We start from the raw sequence: 15,242 nt of genomic DNA, 5'->3' as shown, positions 1-15,242 counted from the left end.
CTATGGCTGACCAATCACCTCTTGAGTTATTTACGGTTACTATGTAGCTCTGATGGACGGCCAACAATAGCCATCATGGCGTCGGTTGTGGTGAGTAGTTTTCATTATGAAGTTTTAGTAGAAATTTTTTCATAAACTTTGTTTTGCTCATGACTGTAGTTCACACCAGGTGCGCAAAAAATATATAAAAATTGGTTTGACTCATACGCTGATAATTACGAATGTGTACTACTTTTTTGTAGTATTTTTCGTCGTCTAAAGTTGGACAATAATCCTGCGGGGATTTAATTTGCTGTGTGTCACCGGGTCGGTCTTACTATTTCATTGATAGTTTTGACATTAAAAGTGAATGTTTTAAAGAAGATGACATGCCCTACAAATGTGATTTATTTATGCATCATATCATATATTGTCTATTTACATCAAGTACCGGGCAATTTTTTAACATAACTTTTGAATTACTGCATGCATGACCCTGGTTTTTGTAGTGCAGTTTCATTCATGGCAAAACTTCAAATATTGTTGTATTATTTATCGAATGTAAACCTTCGATTTTAAGGGATTTAATTAAGAACGTTGTAATGGCATTGCAGGACGAGAGGAGATTTGCGCTGAGCAACACAGTATCTGACCCCGATGTACTGTACGTGTCGGCTCACTGTAGCGCCGTTTCATTCATTCTGTTTTACTACAGACCAACAGAACCATAAATGGCGTTGTTCTAACTTTGTCAAATACCGATCTATAATGCTTGCATTTCCCGATATATAGTGAAGCAACAAGTGTTCAATCTATATGAGCTAATTGATTCCAATAAACGCGATCGACTATGTAAGCGTATTCGTTGTTTGTTTTTGTTGAAGCCTTATTTCAGACAGCTGCCTGGGCAATCCATCCCATCCCGTGTCTTGTTGTCGCAATAATTAAACTGAGGCCCTGATAAAGGTTGTTCCATATATTACATCAATGTTTTTACAACATGCATACAATTAACGCCATAATATTTTGTCTAATAATTTAGTTTATACGATGGAATCACAATAAACTTAAATGTGACACATTTACTGTTGCTTAAAAGAGACACAGCAGCCCCAGCATTTGTTTATTAACAATAGATCAAAAGATACTGCAATGAATTATTTGTAAACACACATTGATCATGTTTATTTAACTGTTCACACTTTGTTTGTTTGTTTGTTTGTTTTGCACTAATTTCTAACGCATACAACACTGCTAGACTTGATCTGACTTTATTTAATATGGTGGTGCTTCATCTCTGTCTGTGCATGGCATAATGATATAGTAAATCATATGTTAATACATTAATTTTCTCACTTCATTAGAAATCAAGACAACATACAAAAACAGAAAAAATGCAACAGTTTACACAGAGTCAAGAGTTATCACCACAGAAACTTCTGAGATGCCCCACAGAAGGGTGTGATAAAGTTTTAGGTAGTTCCCCGGGACTGAGGTACCACATGAAAACGCATGAAGAAGCAAGACCTTACTTGTGTCGCAAATGCTCAAAAACATTCAAAAGGTAATTAACTCATTAAATTTCTAATTATTGTTCACTGTTAGCTACTCAACTATAATATAATCAATAAATTATGGTTTGGATTTAATGTAAGTTTAAATATATTTTTTTGTGGTGAACTATTAAAAAATTAAATGTCATTTCCAATAACAATACGATTTTGCCATATGATAGTCAAATTTTACAGAACAATTTCAATATTTATTTCAGCTCTAATGGGCTAAAGTATCACCTTGAAAAAACTCGATGCGAGGATAATTCAGCAGTATTACACACTGATATGACTTCTGTAAATTGTGTTGTTACACCAACCAAACATGGACCAAATATTAATGGTAAGAAATTATTTCCATCTTTTCAAGTACAATTCTTAGAGTTTTGGATTATGCTTTTAATATTCTTTGTGGAATTATCTTTGCAGGGCTAGGGCAAAAGAGGTACTAAGGGTATTTATAAAAGAATTTGATGAATGTTCTAAAAAACACTGTTCCATCTTTAAATTATCATTCTTACCCGTTTATTGAATAAAATTAGCTTGAGTTAAATTGCATAAATGAATTTACATAGCTCATTATGCAGGTACTCAAGTACAGTGCTACTTTTGCTACCATATTTGGTAATAATATATGTAAATTTATGCCAAGCCACCCTTTTGTTGCTATTGTCCGTCATTTGAATGGGTGTTGAAAACATTATACTGTGTGCGACAATAAGTGCGTAAATCTTGAATAGACTATCACATAACAGCGTCATTCTTTGCGACAGACATTTAAACTCATTCAAAGTGATAAATTATATCAAGAAAATTTTTTAGAATGGATACTTCTGGCGATTATTATTTTTTGAGAAGGTGAGTAGTTAAAAGATTGGTATGCGTGGAATGTTATGTTCACAGGTAGATAAGCTTGGCGTTGTGAAAGGTGACAAAATTGGTTTCAATCGTTGTCGTAGGTGATCAGAACAAGTCACAACATGTTGGTCTAGTTAATGTGCCTATCAATACTCACTTCTGAATGAATGGAAAAGCAAACGCACCTGTTAATTTCAGTTTACAGTGGTTATTTAATCTATTTATGTAATGTGGTATACATTTATCTCTACTACTCGTAACTGTAGTTCAGACTTACCCTGCTTACTACTATTGCTATTTGCTTAGTCAGCATTAATTGAGATTGTTAATTAGGTCAGTGAGTCTTAAAATACTGCATTTTGTGAAACTGCAGCAAAATAATATGCACAACATTCCAGCAGCTTCAGTCCCCTTAAATCCCATATTTACAACTCAGATTTTTAAAATAGATTAGAATGACAAAAATTATCCTTCTAGGTCCCAAAAATATATAAAAATTCTCCTAAATCAATTTGTTGTTGTTCCTAAAAGTTTCCCACAAAATCAGAAAACTATTGATAATGCACACATTTTTAAGGGATGAAGTCAAAAGATCGATGTCAGATAAAAAACTTATTTGCTTTAGTTTGGGGGTGGGGGGTTTCGACCTCAAAAAGTTTCTATCCTACATGAAACGATTTTATTTTTTTATGAAGTCAAAATAATTTTGGAGTATTTGTAATTTTTTTCTATGGTTTGGTCCGAGTGTAAAGTCTTTTTACACCCACCCGACAACCAACTGCTATGCCATACTACTGTTCAATTATCAAATTGTATTTAATGGTGAATGTAGTCTGATGCCATGGTCAATATTTATCAATTAAGTTTCAGTGGGGGGTAGGGGGTTTGGGAAAAAACTATCGGTATAGGAATTAAGTTTTTTATCCTACATTGAACTTTTGATGTTGTCCCTAACTGACATGCAATGACCAACATTTGTTTCTGGTCCTTGAACATAATTAGAGATAATATGTAATTATTTTTATCACATGTTATGATACAATCTTTTTCTTAAGTTATTTGCAAAATATCGGTACATACAGTAGTAGTTTTATTTATTCCTTGTATATTACAATGCAAGAGCAATTTATACTCATGTTTCTGTCATATGTAATGATGTGGCTATGCATTTTAAAGTGCAGGCGATAGAAATCATTGTCTGCAAATTACATTCTACTTTTTTTTTTGTGGTCAATGATTTTGAAAACTGTTTTAATTACTATTAAGAAATTTTAAAAGATTGTTTAGACTGACAAAGTGTGTATTACAGTAAAAATGGTCAAAACTTAAGTTTGTTATACTTACTGTGGTAAACAGGTTTCATTTTGTACTCTGCTGAACTGTGATATGAAAATATTTGACAGTAGTTTGATACATTACCTGTAATACAATGATGACATTCTTTTTTTAGTATTTATAGCACTTAATATTTTATGTAACTGACTGTCTATCAATAATCTTTAATAGGTAGTGATGTATCATATATCACAAATCTACTGCTTAAAGGCCCATATATTTTGTGGTGCACCTTTACAGAATTATTGCCATGTGTTGTCTGGACTGAAATTATTAAAAGTTCACTTGCTTCATATAAAATTTATCAAAGCTATATGTAGATAACTTAAACAATTGCCATGATCATTGTGAAAAAATAGGCCTTGCCCCTTCATTTTTTGTTTGTTTAACCCGTCTAACAATAACAGCATACACTAAAGATTTATTGAGATTCTTTATTTGTTGAAATGTATTGAAGCAAAGGTTATATGGATCACTCAGCTATAGAATACATGTATGGGCTGTCTTGTGCAGCTAATTCACAGGGGTATCTGTACTCAGACATTTGTACACTAATATCACAGAATTTTCATTGAGTTAGAGATTAGTAATAAATGTTCATCTAATTCCTAAGCTATCCATTCATTATAGGAATTTCACCTAAAGCAAGATTAGATTACCAAATAGGAATGGCAAATGACACTTTTCTCATAAATTTAAACTCTTTGCTTTATAGTTTCATATTAGATTTAACTTTATTTTGTAAAGCAAAGTATACTTCACTACATTATGTTTAATTCCTCACTAATTATGTTTATTTAAGTAGATTTATATATTTAAGGAGGTTACCAATAGAAACTTGGAGAGGGGGAGGGGTCTCCACCAAGAAAAAAAAAATCTTACAGGGAAAATGACAGAGCAAAAACCTATTTATAAAATCAAGTCATGACATTTAAAATAGGAAGACAAAAATGTGCATATTATACAGCAGTAGCATCATGAAAAAAAACATATCGCACAAGTTTGATCTCACCTACTGTGAAATAAATATATAAAAGCACACCTTAATGCCTTTGAAGGTCTAGTATCGTATTCATAGTACTGTGCATATTATGCTGAAAACATACATACATATATATTATTATTGTTGTTGTTGTTAACTTTTAACCTTTAACCTAGAGACACTTCACCTTATCTTGTACAGAGGTCATTTTTAAAAGACTGATAAAAGGTCTGATAATAGATTTCATTGAATGCAACAGGTGCATTGAGAACTACAAGATGAGATTAAGAATGTCAATGTATATGCAAGGGTCAGTGATGAGTATGAATCTAGTCTTTAAAGAGGTCTCATTAAATGCATATTAATGTTAATGAGTTTACTCGCACCAATTTATTATACATTATTATGTTGTATGTAAATATTGAAAGTATGAAAAATGTTAAGTTTGATAAATGAATAATTAATATATTGTATAATAATACTGATGCATCTTGTTTTAACAAAGTTATTTTACTTTACATGTATTTCGTTGTTTCACAGCCCAAAAAAAGTGTGATTGACAATTAATACCACCACATACTTAGTTTATCATCATTTTATTGTTTACTGGTAGTTATGGATGAATAATGAACAACAAACTTGTGCTGTAATTTGTTAATTAGTTATCTTTTAATTGCTCTAATTATGAGTAAAAAAAATTTTTTTTAATTTGTTTTGTTTTGTAGTTTTCCAAAAAATTAAAATTGATTGAATTTAATTTATCAAGTTTTTAATCTTAAATAACTATCTATCTCAGTGTCATTGATATTATCTAGTACTTTTTGTAGGCCAAAATGTCAAGGTCATAAATAATGTTGTAACATCTAAGAGGGTTGCATGCTAACTGAATGACAATATAAAATAAATGAATTTAAGTACCACTTTATTATCTCCTTCTAATTTTGTAGACTCTTTGTCATTGCTATTTGTGTGTGTGTGGTGTATTGTGTATTTGTATCATACATACATATTTGTGTCTTGGTCACGCTTGCCATTTTCTGGCTGTTTGTTTATTTCTGTAACTCAACTGTAAATTCGTTGTACTGTCTTCCTGCAAACTTTGAGGTATCCTCGTAATAACCTCATATTACACTTGAAACATTTTACTTCTACTTGTGTGATTTCCTATACTTATACATGGGTATGCCTGTGGTACAGACTAGGTTGGGCTAGTATACACAGGTATCAGAAAAATGCTTGTTTTTATGGTTTGCAATATTAAACTATTTTGGGGTGTCAAACGCTGAGATATTTCATTTGTTGACTTGGCTTAACATGTAATGAAATGTACCAGGTGCATGGTAATAATTTTACCAAGGTTATTATTTATAAGATAATTTTTGGATCAATTTTGTCATAATATTCTTTATTTATTTATTTGACAATGATGAGATAGCTTGATAGCAATGAAGCTTGTCAAGACCTTCTTGATGTGTGAAAACCACTTTGAGAGGAACATCCTCAGAAGGGAAAATTGACAATGACAAGATAGAAAGCTCAGTAGAGCTTGTTGATACTTTCTCGTTTGTGTTAACCACTGAAAGAGGAACAGCCTCAGATCACTATTTGAGTTTCCTTAGGTTAGATTTGAACCCATTCATCTCCTGACTAAGAGTTTCATCCCATTCTGGTGTGCAACCACAGACCAATCAACCCACAATAAATCCAATTCATTTCACATCTGGCTTATTACACAGTATTGTGTTGTGTCTTGCATTCATTTGTATGGATCTAAATGTGTATTGGAACTCGTGTACCGGTATTATGCATTTGAAAAAAATTGTAAAAATGTAGTTTAGTGGAGAACAATATGACCGCATATTGTGGGAACTATTTGTTGATTAGAGTGAATATACTATATTTCCAATAGAAGCATACGTAAACCAAAAAATGCATTTATTGTATGCAGGATTATTACAACCATTCTGAAAATTGTTCAGACAGTCAGTCAGTAAGATGGATTGCAACTTTGCAAAACCATCAGGTTTGTCAAATCTAGACTTGGCAGCGCCGTCTCATTGACATGCACAAATTTAGATCAGTCCATTTTCATTACTAGATGATTGTAAAGCGCAGTTTTTTTTAAAAATGATGCATGTTCATTAGAATACATGGACAGGTTATATGATATGTTTTAATAATTCTTGAATTAGATACATTGTGAAGAATAGTTATTGAATATGTAAACTAAGTTTGCAAATAGTGAATCACATAGCATTCTATCTGTCAAGGGGTGCCGCCATATCTAGAACATAGCAAACACTTAATGTTTTGCAAAGTTGCGAGCAAACTGACAGTGTGAATTATTCTCAGAACCGCTGTAAAAATATTAAATATAACTTATTTTGTCAATAGACACACCTCCGTTGTTTACTTAAGTGCCACTATAATAGAACAAATATATTCACTTGCACATGTTTCTTTGTCAAATTAAATTGCTTCAATTTGTGTTCAAACTTTTTTCTACCATTATGTTTTCAGAAATAAATAATTCTGCTGCCATGGAAACACCAAAGAGGTCTAAATTTATTCCCAGTGCTCTTACTATAGACACAGATAGTTCACTTTATGCAGAACCCTCAAGTCTACTCAATAATAACCACTCTCCATATAATGATATCCAAGATGTTGATGTCACGGAACCTTCAAATACAAACTGGTTGACGGAATTAGCTATAATTGCAACAAGTCCTCAGAGTCCTTTACTACAAAAGTGCAGCTTTAGAAGGTGAGACTATAGTACTGTGCCGTAATCATTTGACATGTGTGACTCCTGAATAATTCTACGGACAATGATTTATTGGGGTAATAACAATGATAAGAACATATACAGCTGTCAGAAATAATGGTGAAGAAAGTCAATGTGCATATAATTAAATCTTCTCCATTAAATTACTCTTAAATTAGGTAAATATTAACCTTATACTTTCAAACCTTTTGATTTACCCATTCATACCTATACATCTACAATAAATAGTCACAAACAGGTTTATATGTTTATTTAAATAATATATACATGTATACCAAACCACTGTTGATGTGATGAGTTCTGGAGGAATGTTATGTCTCTTTGGGAGAAAATAAAATTGTGAAATGTCATTTATTTTATACACTTTTACAATGAAAAAACAGAAATGTGCACATTTTTTCACAATATAACTGGAAAGTAATTTTAATTGAAATACTAATTGTATTCCTAATCCAAGCTGTCCCTCGAAAAAAACATGTAACTTTAATATTATCTTGTTCTTATAGGAGTCCAATTTTGACAATTGAGAAATCGTTACATTCTTATGCCAAGCCACCAAGATCACCCAGTCCACCTCCACTTATAGGTCACAATGAACTATTCAGTACTCCACCATGCAAACATACTATGTCACATGAAGATGAGGCTAGAGTGACATCATCATCTCCATTTCCTGCTTCTCCTAAAGTCAATGAAAGTTCTAGTGGAACATGGTCACATTCATGGCCGACAGCTGTATGGCAATGTTTCATGAAAGGTATGATTGATTTCATTTATCAAAATCTAAAATATAGCCCCTTCTATCTTTCTTCTCTTTGCATCTGCATTTGCTAAATTGCCAACTTTGCACAAAATTGGTAAAACATATGATGTGATCTTGTTGTGAGTAAACGTTGAAGTTCAACATCACTTTACCAATAAGTATTCAGAATAGTGCTACAGATTTTTTATTTAACCAGTGTATGTAAAGATTTTCATTTTATCACCAGGTACAAAAGTACATTTCACTGCAGGAGCTAGAACTGAATGGCGATTGGCTGAAGAGATTGGCAATAATGAAATGCTGGCAGCACAAGCCAATCAACAGCAAGACTGTGAGGGCAGAGGTCAATCATCTCTGTCTGGATATGCAGCTAATGGATTGAGACTTGTACAGATAGAGGAGAAATCTGCTGGTGATAATAATAATGACAGTGTTTTGGTATTGACTTTAAATCCTGATTTACCAGATCAACCTAATCTGGTTGTCGAATGTGCTTTAGATCATCCATTCTTTGTTAAGGAGAAAGGTCAGTTTCATTTCCAAATTATTCCTCCTCTCATAAAGTAGATTATTTTAATATTTTCTGATTTACAGCCTGTGACCTAAGCAATATGACATTTTAGTTACACACAGAGATTTGTTATGATACAATTAGTTGCTCAATCCCTGGTGTATCAATGATGCAACAGAAAATTGTACAATGGTTAATGATTTTGGAAAACATTTTATTTGGTAAAATGAAATTCACATCAACAAAAGAAATCAATTTAGTGTTCAGTGTCTGAAATCAACAGCCACATACATTTTTTAGACCTCTCTTTCCAGCAGTAATAAACTTGACTCAACTTGATTTATATATTGACTATTTTTAAGCAGACACTGCTGGTTTACTGTGAAGAGACATGGAGCCACTACCACAAACCCTGAATTTTCACTAGAGCTGCTAAAAGTCTGCCTAACATATACTCAAAATGAACTCTATGATTGATAACTGTTACTCTGCAAACATAACAAAATAGGATGGACATGAGTTTATAGGGTGAGGAAGCTCCTCAAATAATAAATAATATAATATTTAATATCTTGAGACTCATAGGAAGTTATTTATTTTTAGGATGGTCATCTTACAATCCTTGCTTGACTGTAGTGAAATACGGTATACCATGCTGTGAACTAGAAAGTGGTGATGTATGCCTTTCACCTTCCCATCCAGAAGCAATCAGTTTTCAAGATTCTGAAGTTTTTGAAAGTTTTCGGAGGTGAGAAATAGTTTATTGTATTTATCTTGTTTAAATTTATTACTTTAAGAAATTCTGTGGTTATTTTATTTTCTATTTACCTACTCTAACACTTTATCATTTCAGCTTTGATTTTACTCCAATGGATTCATCCGCAGTATTAGCTCTTAGTAGTATGGCTAAACACAGACGAGATTTAGAAATGAGTCCTAAGTCACCTACTAAAAATCCATCATCACCATCCAGGCAGAAAAAATATAAAGCGGAACCAACTCGTGGTAAAAGACCCATGAATGCCTTCATGTTATTTGCAAAAAAGTTCAGGGTGGAGTATACACAGCTGTATCCTGGTAAAGATAACAGGTAGAGATGTTCAGTAAAATTATTGTTTGCATTAATTGACTAAATTGCTGCATAGAATATACATGTTAACCCGAATGTCAGCATTTCAGCATTGAAAACAATCCATACTTTGAAATTATGCCAACGTAATTATACAAACCGAAGGTATAAACTTAAATGTTGATATTGTATTATTATTCGTAATTGGTTAGACCAGACTTTTTTTATTCCTTGTTTCTTGAGTTTTTATAAGGCAATTTTTTTGGGAAGGGCGAAAAAAAAAAAAATTTCCATTAGATTTGTGTGATTCTCAAAGAATTGTAAGTGAGATGATTGATCGAAGAGAAGAAATGAAATAAAATGTTATTCCATGTATAACCTTGTTTCTCATCTGCGCGAGACTTCGGTACTTTGATCTTGATACTTTCATGAAAATGCAACTTGGGTTTGTTATGCAGCGGGCGAAAAAAAAATGAAGATAAAAATTTTTTTTTTAGGAATTCTTTGCATGCACAAGGTGGCGGGCGCGAGAAATTATGCTGAAATAAAATTTTAGTTTTATTTCATTTTCGGCTCCTGTTCATTCGGCGGGTTCGCGAAACAAGGGTTAATAAAAGTCCGGCCTTAGCAATTACAACTGTATACTTGATCGTCAGAATTTTAGTAAACTTAAAACAGATCTCTGATCGCAATGGAAATTGAACTCAACATTATAATGGAAATACAGTGCCATTGATATTATACAAAGTTTTGCCTGGAAAATGGTAAAGGGCATTCTCATTGTGCAAAGATTGTAGCATAGTGGTTGTCGCTTCAGACTCATGATCATGATCAGTAGACCCAAGTTCAAATCCTACTTTAGGCTGAATATCATAGGGTCGACCCCTACCCTGGGTGAGTGTGCCACAGACTCAATGGGAAGGCCAATTCTACTGGGCGAGATTCATTCACGAACGAATGCGACTTTGGGGGAACCTTGGTTAAGATCTGCAGGTGCTTGTGTTCGACCAAGCCTGGTTGACGCCCGGATTGTATAGTTATAAAAGTCAATAATGTTGTCATTATTAAAAATGATGTCAATAACTGTGATAACTTTCAGGGCAATTAGTGTCATACTTGGTGATAGATGGAAAAAAATGAAAGTAGAAGAACGAAGAGTCTTTGCCCAAGAAGCTAAGGTTTTAGCAGAAGAACATAAGAAAATACACCCCGACTGTTGGAAAAGAAAGCGATCAAGTTCAAATGTAAGATTCATTCTGAAGTGTTTGCACATATTGTAGAATATAATACTTGTTGTGTAATGGGCTGTATTATCCACTTGACTTGTGTTTATGGCTATTTACAGTCCACTAGTAACAACCAGCTTTACAAATACTGATATGTGGTATCAGGTATTTGCTGAATCAGCCAAATGTTTTCAATCCAATCTAACATATTAAATCTAATTATTAAGTGTGGTAATCATATAATTGCATTCCAAATGAAATAACTGATTTCATTTTTTCATTTTATTTGCAGTCTCTTTGACACTAACTCCAATTGTTGGATTCTATATAACTGGTGCTGCATGGCATCATGGGATACTGGACTGAACTACCTAGACCCATGGTCAATTGTACATAGGTGCTTACCAACCATGTTGATATCTTGTATTTTATTGTACAGAGAAAAGAACTATGTATATTGTAAATATCAAACATTGCATTATATTTTACAATCTCAGTACTATTTTCAATTTTTCACCTTTTGTATGATAATGACCTTGACACACTTGAACACTGAGTACATTTCAATACACTAATATTTTTTAACTTTGTAAATGTGGATTGTAAAAATAATTTTAAAATGTGTGAATCGGATGTTTTTTTTTTTCTATAACACTGTATATTATGCAGGTGGAATGTTTTATATGTAGATAATTTGTCATTGTCACTTGAGTGACTCTAAACCTTTCTTGCTTTGCTGTATCATTTACGTATCCAGTGTAGTGTGGTTGCCCTTCTTTTTTTTTACTGGACTGTTTAAATTGTGATATTTTGGGCTTCCTACTGAGAAATGTGTGTGTATATAGGAAAATATATTTCTACTCAACAAAATTACAAAATTAGTCTAGAACAATTGCCTCTCCTCATTAATGAATATAATATAATGTGTTTTTATATTTATGCTGCATTTATTTTTGGGGGATTTGTATATAATAATTGATAAATAATGGTAGCTGTTATAATATAAATAATTTATATTGTGTAACTTAAATTCTGGTAGTGACAGAAAATATGTATTTATGGCTGTTGGGAAAGTTGGTAAGTAGTCATATACCTAATTTCTGCTTGAGGTTATGTTTTATGAATTATTGGCTGTTTTAAATTTCATGAACAATGCTTTCAATTGTCTTCGTTGGCATGTAGGGATTACATGGGTTTAAAATGGCAGGCGAGTGGTCGGCTACCTCGCATACGAGTTAGTGATTTGTACGAAATTATCATAGTAATAGATCCCATTGACATTTACAGCATGGTTAATGAGCCACATTGAACAAAAATATAAATGTGGGACTCCCAAAATATACAAGTGTTGGATATCTGATATATGGTTATATGTCAGCAGTGCACTTAAAGGTCAGAGGTCATCACACTTCACAGTTTCCAATTAACATTGCTTTTCACCCACAGTGTATGATGTATTGATGGAATGCAACCTAACTGTGCAGTGTGACAAACTGCAGACAAATATAACATGGTCTTTTTAATTAGCAATAGCAGCATCTAATCCCTCGCGGCAATCTAGTATAAAAGAAAAGTATCTTTTCCAGAATACTGTATTTGCTCTATTAGAAACATGTATAAATCAGAAAATTGTATGTGTTGTATACAGAGTTGTTAAAATATGACTAATTTTTTTCTAAATAGAGCCAATACAGTACTGCATATATATTTTGTATGATAGCATCTACTTAAAGTATTAGTGTGAAGCATACTTTCTCAATTTAAACTCAAGGGACTGTGTGTCAAGCTTAGAGTCAATACTTTTCTCACTTGCTACACAAGTTTGTTGCACTTAGAATAAATGATACATATACTTATGTATCAATGTTGACAAAAGGGCATATTTAGTTGTAATATGAAATATGTCTCAGCAATGTAAAATCAGTTCACTCGCATGATTGTTCAAATTTTACTTTGAAGCTTTTTTATTTACAAAGGACTGCAATTTTCTAGGCTGCAATTTACTTCTGCACGTCAACATCGCCCAGGCTGTTAATTTAGCAATACTGTTTTCATTTTGAATGCATGTTTGTAGCAATCAAGTGACTTTATTTCATTGTGTTTTTTTCTTTGGTAGTTGTGATCCATTTGTCAGATCATGAAGAAAGTTTGAACAACTTTTATGCAATTCACTGTGCCTTTTCAGCTCTGGATTCATTGTGTAAAACTGATTGACATAGAACATAGGATCAAAACATTTGAATATTAGGACAAAACTAACTACTGTTCCATATTTTATGCCTTTTACATTGTATACAGTGTTAGTTTTCTAACCTTTTAGTATTTTTTATCCTGACAAAGCAAGCATATCATGGGTTCAATTGAACTAAACATGTTGATACATTAAGATTATTTTTGACTAACAAACATATTTTGTTTTTCATTTTTATTCAAAATAGCTGTCCTGTTTTGTCTGCTATATAGCATGGTGAGGACTTTGTCATGTCAATGTATGTATGTCAAATGACTATATTGAAATACAACTGCATTGACAGTGTATTTGAGCCAAAAATGATTTTAATGGTTCTGTTGGAATTGCACAAACCTCATGTTGTTGTATGAGATTTTTACAAGGATAGCTCAGGCGGTACTGGATTGCATCGTCATTTGCTTTGCAGCATTCATTACCATCATCGTACTGCCTGATTACATAATTTCTGTTATTCTCATGAAAACCTTATTATTATACATTTTTTCCTCCGTGTATAATAATAATTTAGTGAGATATAACAGTATTCATGCCTGAGCCATCGTTTGCCTTCTGTTGTATTTCAGTCATGCACTACATTGTTTTCACGTCTTATGTAAACAACTGAAAGCATCGAATGTGACATATGTGACACACATTTTCCAAAGAAGGAAGATATTCAAATGCATCTATACTGCTTTTGAGCACTTATTCAGAGTTTTACGCATAATGAATTGTATTGTCTTTGGTCTCAGATATATGATAATGTTAAAGGGCAGTAGTTGTCGCGCCATGCATGCACGAGATATATGGGTCTTATGTAACAAAGATGGCGACTTTGACTGTACAAACTGAGGGTTACCAAGCTTTAAGTATTTTTTAGGTGATTGGAAGGTATCAAAGGAGTCACCGGCGGTAATCAGTGCAAGTTGCGCCCAGGTCAAACTTCATACTTGTGATTTCCATTAGAAGAGTGCATTGGATTGTGGGAAAATCATTGTTTATCAACACAAATGTCATACATGCCCAGCGCGATGACTGTCGCCCTTTAATTAGCCGAATGGGAACTATATATCATCTTGCGCATATTTTTTTAATACAACATATCTGCATGAATGTCGTTTTAATACATTGTTGAAAAATTTCTAAAAATCTGAATAAGAATTGTGACATTCTAAAAAATTACAACACTAGATATTCAGAGGAGAAAAAATATTTAGCTCTGCTACTGCTAGTAACAATGCTAAAATACAAACTGAAGACAAAAAGTGGAACTCGCTTTCAGAAATGTAACCCCAATCCCTATGTGTGATTTTAAATACTGATGCTTGCATGATCAGACATTTTGCAACATCCATCAATGCATATTAATTTCATTTGGTTCGTTTTCAGGCAGAACAGTTTTCTTTAAAGAGCTTTACATCTGTACATGCATGTTTATAGTTATAAAACTGGTGTGTGAATTATTGGTATGCCCTCTTAGCCATTTGTGAAGTTACTTTTGTTTTTATGAGTGATTATTTTATTTGATATATTCAAGTTGTTTTAATCATATTTGTTTTTTGCATAAAATAACAGTATTATAGTAATGCAGCTGTGCTATGTGTTACAAATATTGAGTGAAGCATAACGTTTTAGTGTATTTATTTGTGAGTTTTATCCTTGCATGCATTTTCACTGTCGTGTACTGTTGTACATCTGAATTTACATGCAATAAAAACAATGATTTATGTATTCTCGAGTATTGGTCTTCATTTATACTGTTTTATTATGGACAGTGCTATCTTGTTCGATGCTCTAATATTAAGACTCCACGTTGTTAATAAATGAAACGTAACTTCTACACTGGATATAGATATACCAGTCTGACAGCATCGTCCGAATTTCACGGTTTGTTGGCAACCCTTGGTTAGTTTGGAGGGGTGACCCGAAACAAATTTTCTTTGACTGA

General features: G+C 32.7%; 1 protein-coding gene across 1 annotated transcript; it reads left to right on the top strand.

The window, feature by feature from the left end:
• The first annotated feature begins 10 nt into the window (after nucleotides 1-10).
• Nucleotides 11-15,025, top strand: LOC100375095 (HMG box-containing protein 1-like). Its single transcript, XM_078013263.2, has 10 exons — nucleotides 11-90; nucleotides 1,344-1,543; nucleotides 1,751-1,875; nucleotides 7,228-7,474; nucleotides 8,002-8,252; nucleotides 8,485-8,784; nucleotides 9,373-9,517; nucleotides 9,623-9,859; nucleotides 10,938-11,082; nucleotides 11,357-15,025. The coding sequence occupies exons 1-10, from the start codon at nucleotides 76-78 to the stop codon at nucleotides 11,363-11,365; spliced, it is 1,674 nt and encodes a 557-aa protein (XP_077869389.1). The 5' UTR covers nucleotides 11-75; the 3' UTR covers nucleotides 11,366-15,025.
• Nucleotides 15,026-15,242: the final 217 nt, after the last annotated feature.

The sequence above is a fragment of the Saccoglossus kowalevskii genome, chromosome 3 (genome assembly GCF_978046115.1).
Source record: "Saccoglossus kowalevskii chromosome 3, keSacKowa6.1, whole genome shotgun sequence".
Taxonomy (NCBI): domain Eukaryota; kingdom Metazoa; phylum Hemichordata; class Enteropneusta; family Harrimaniidae; genus Saccoglossus; species Saccoglossus kowalevskii.
This window is presented reverse-complemented; position numbering and strand designations above follow the sequence as displayed.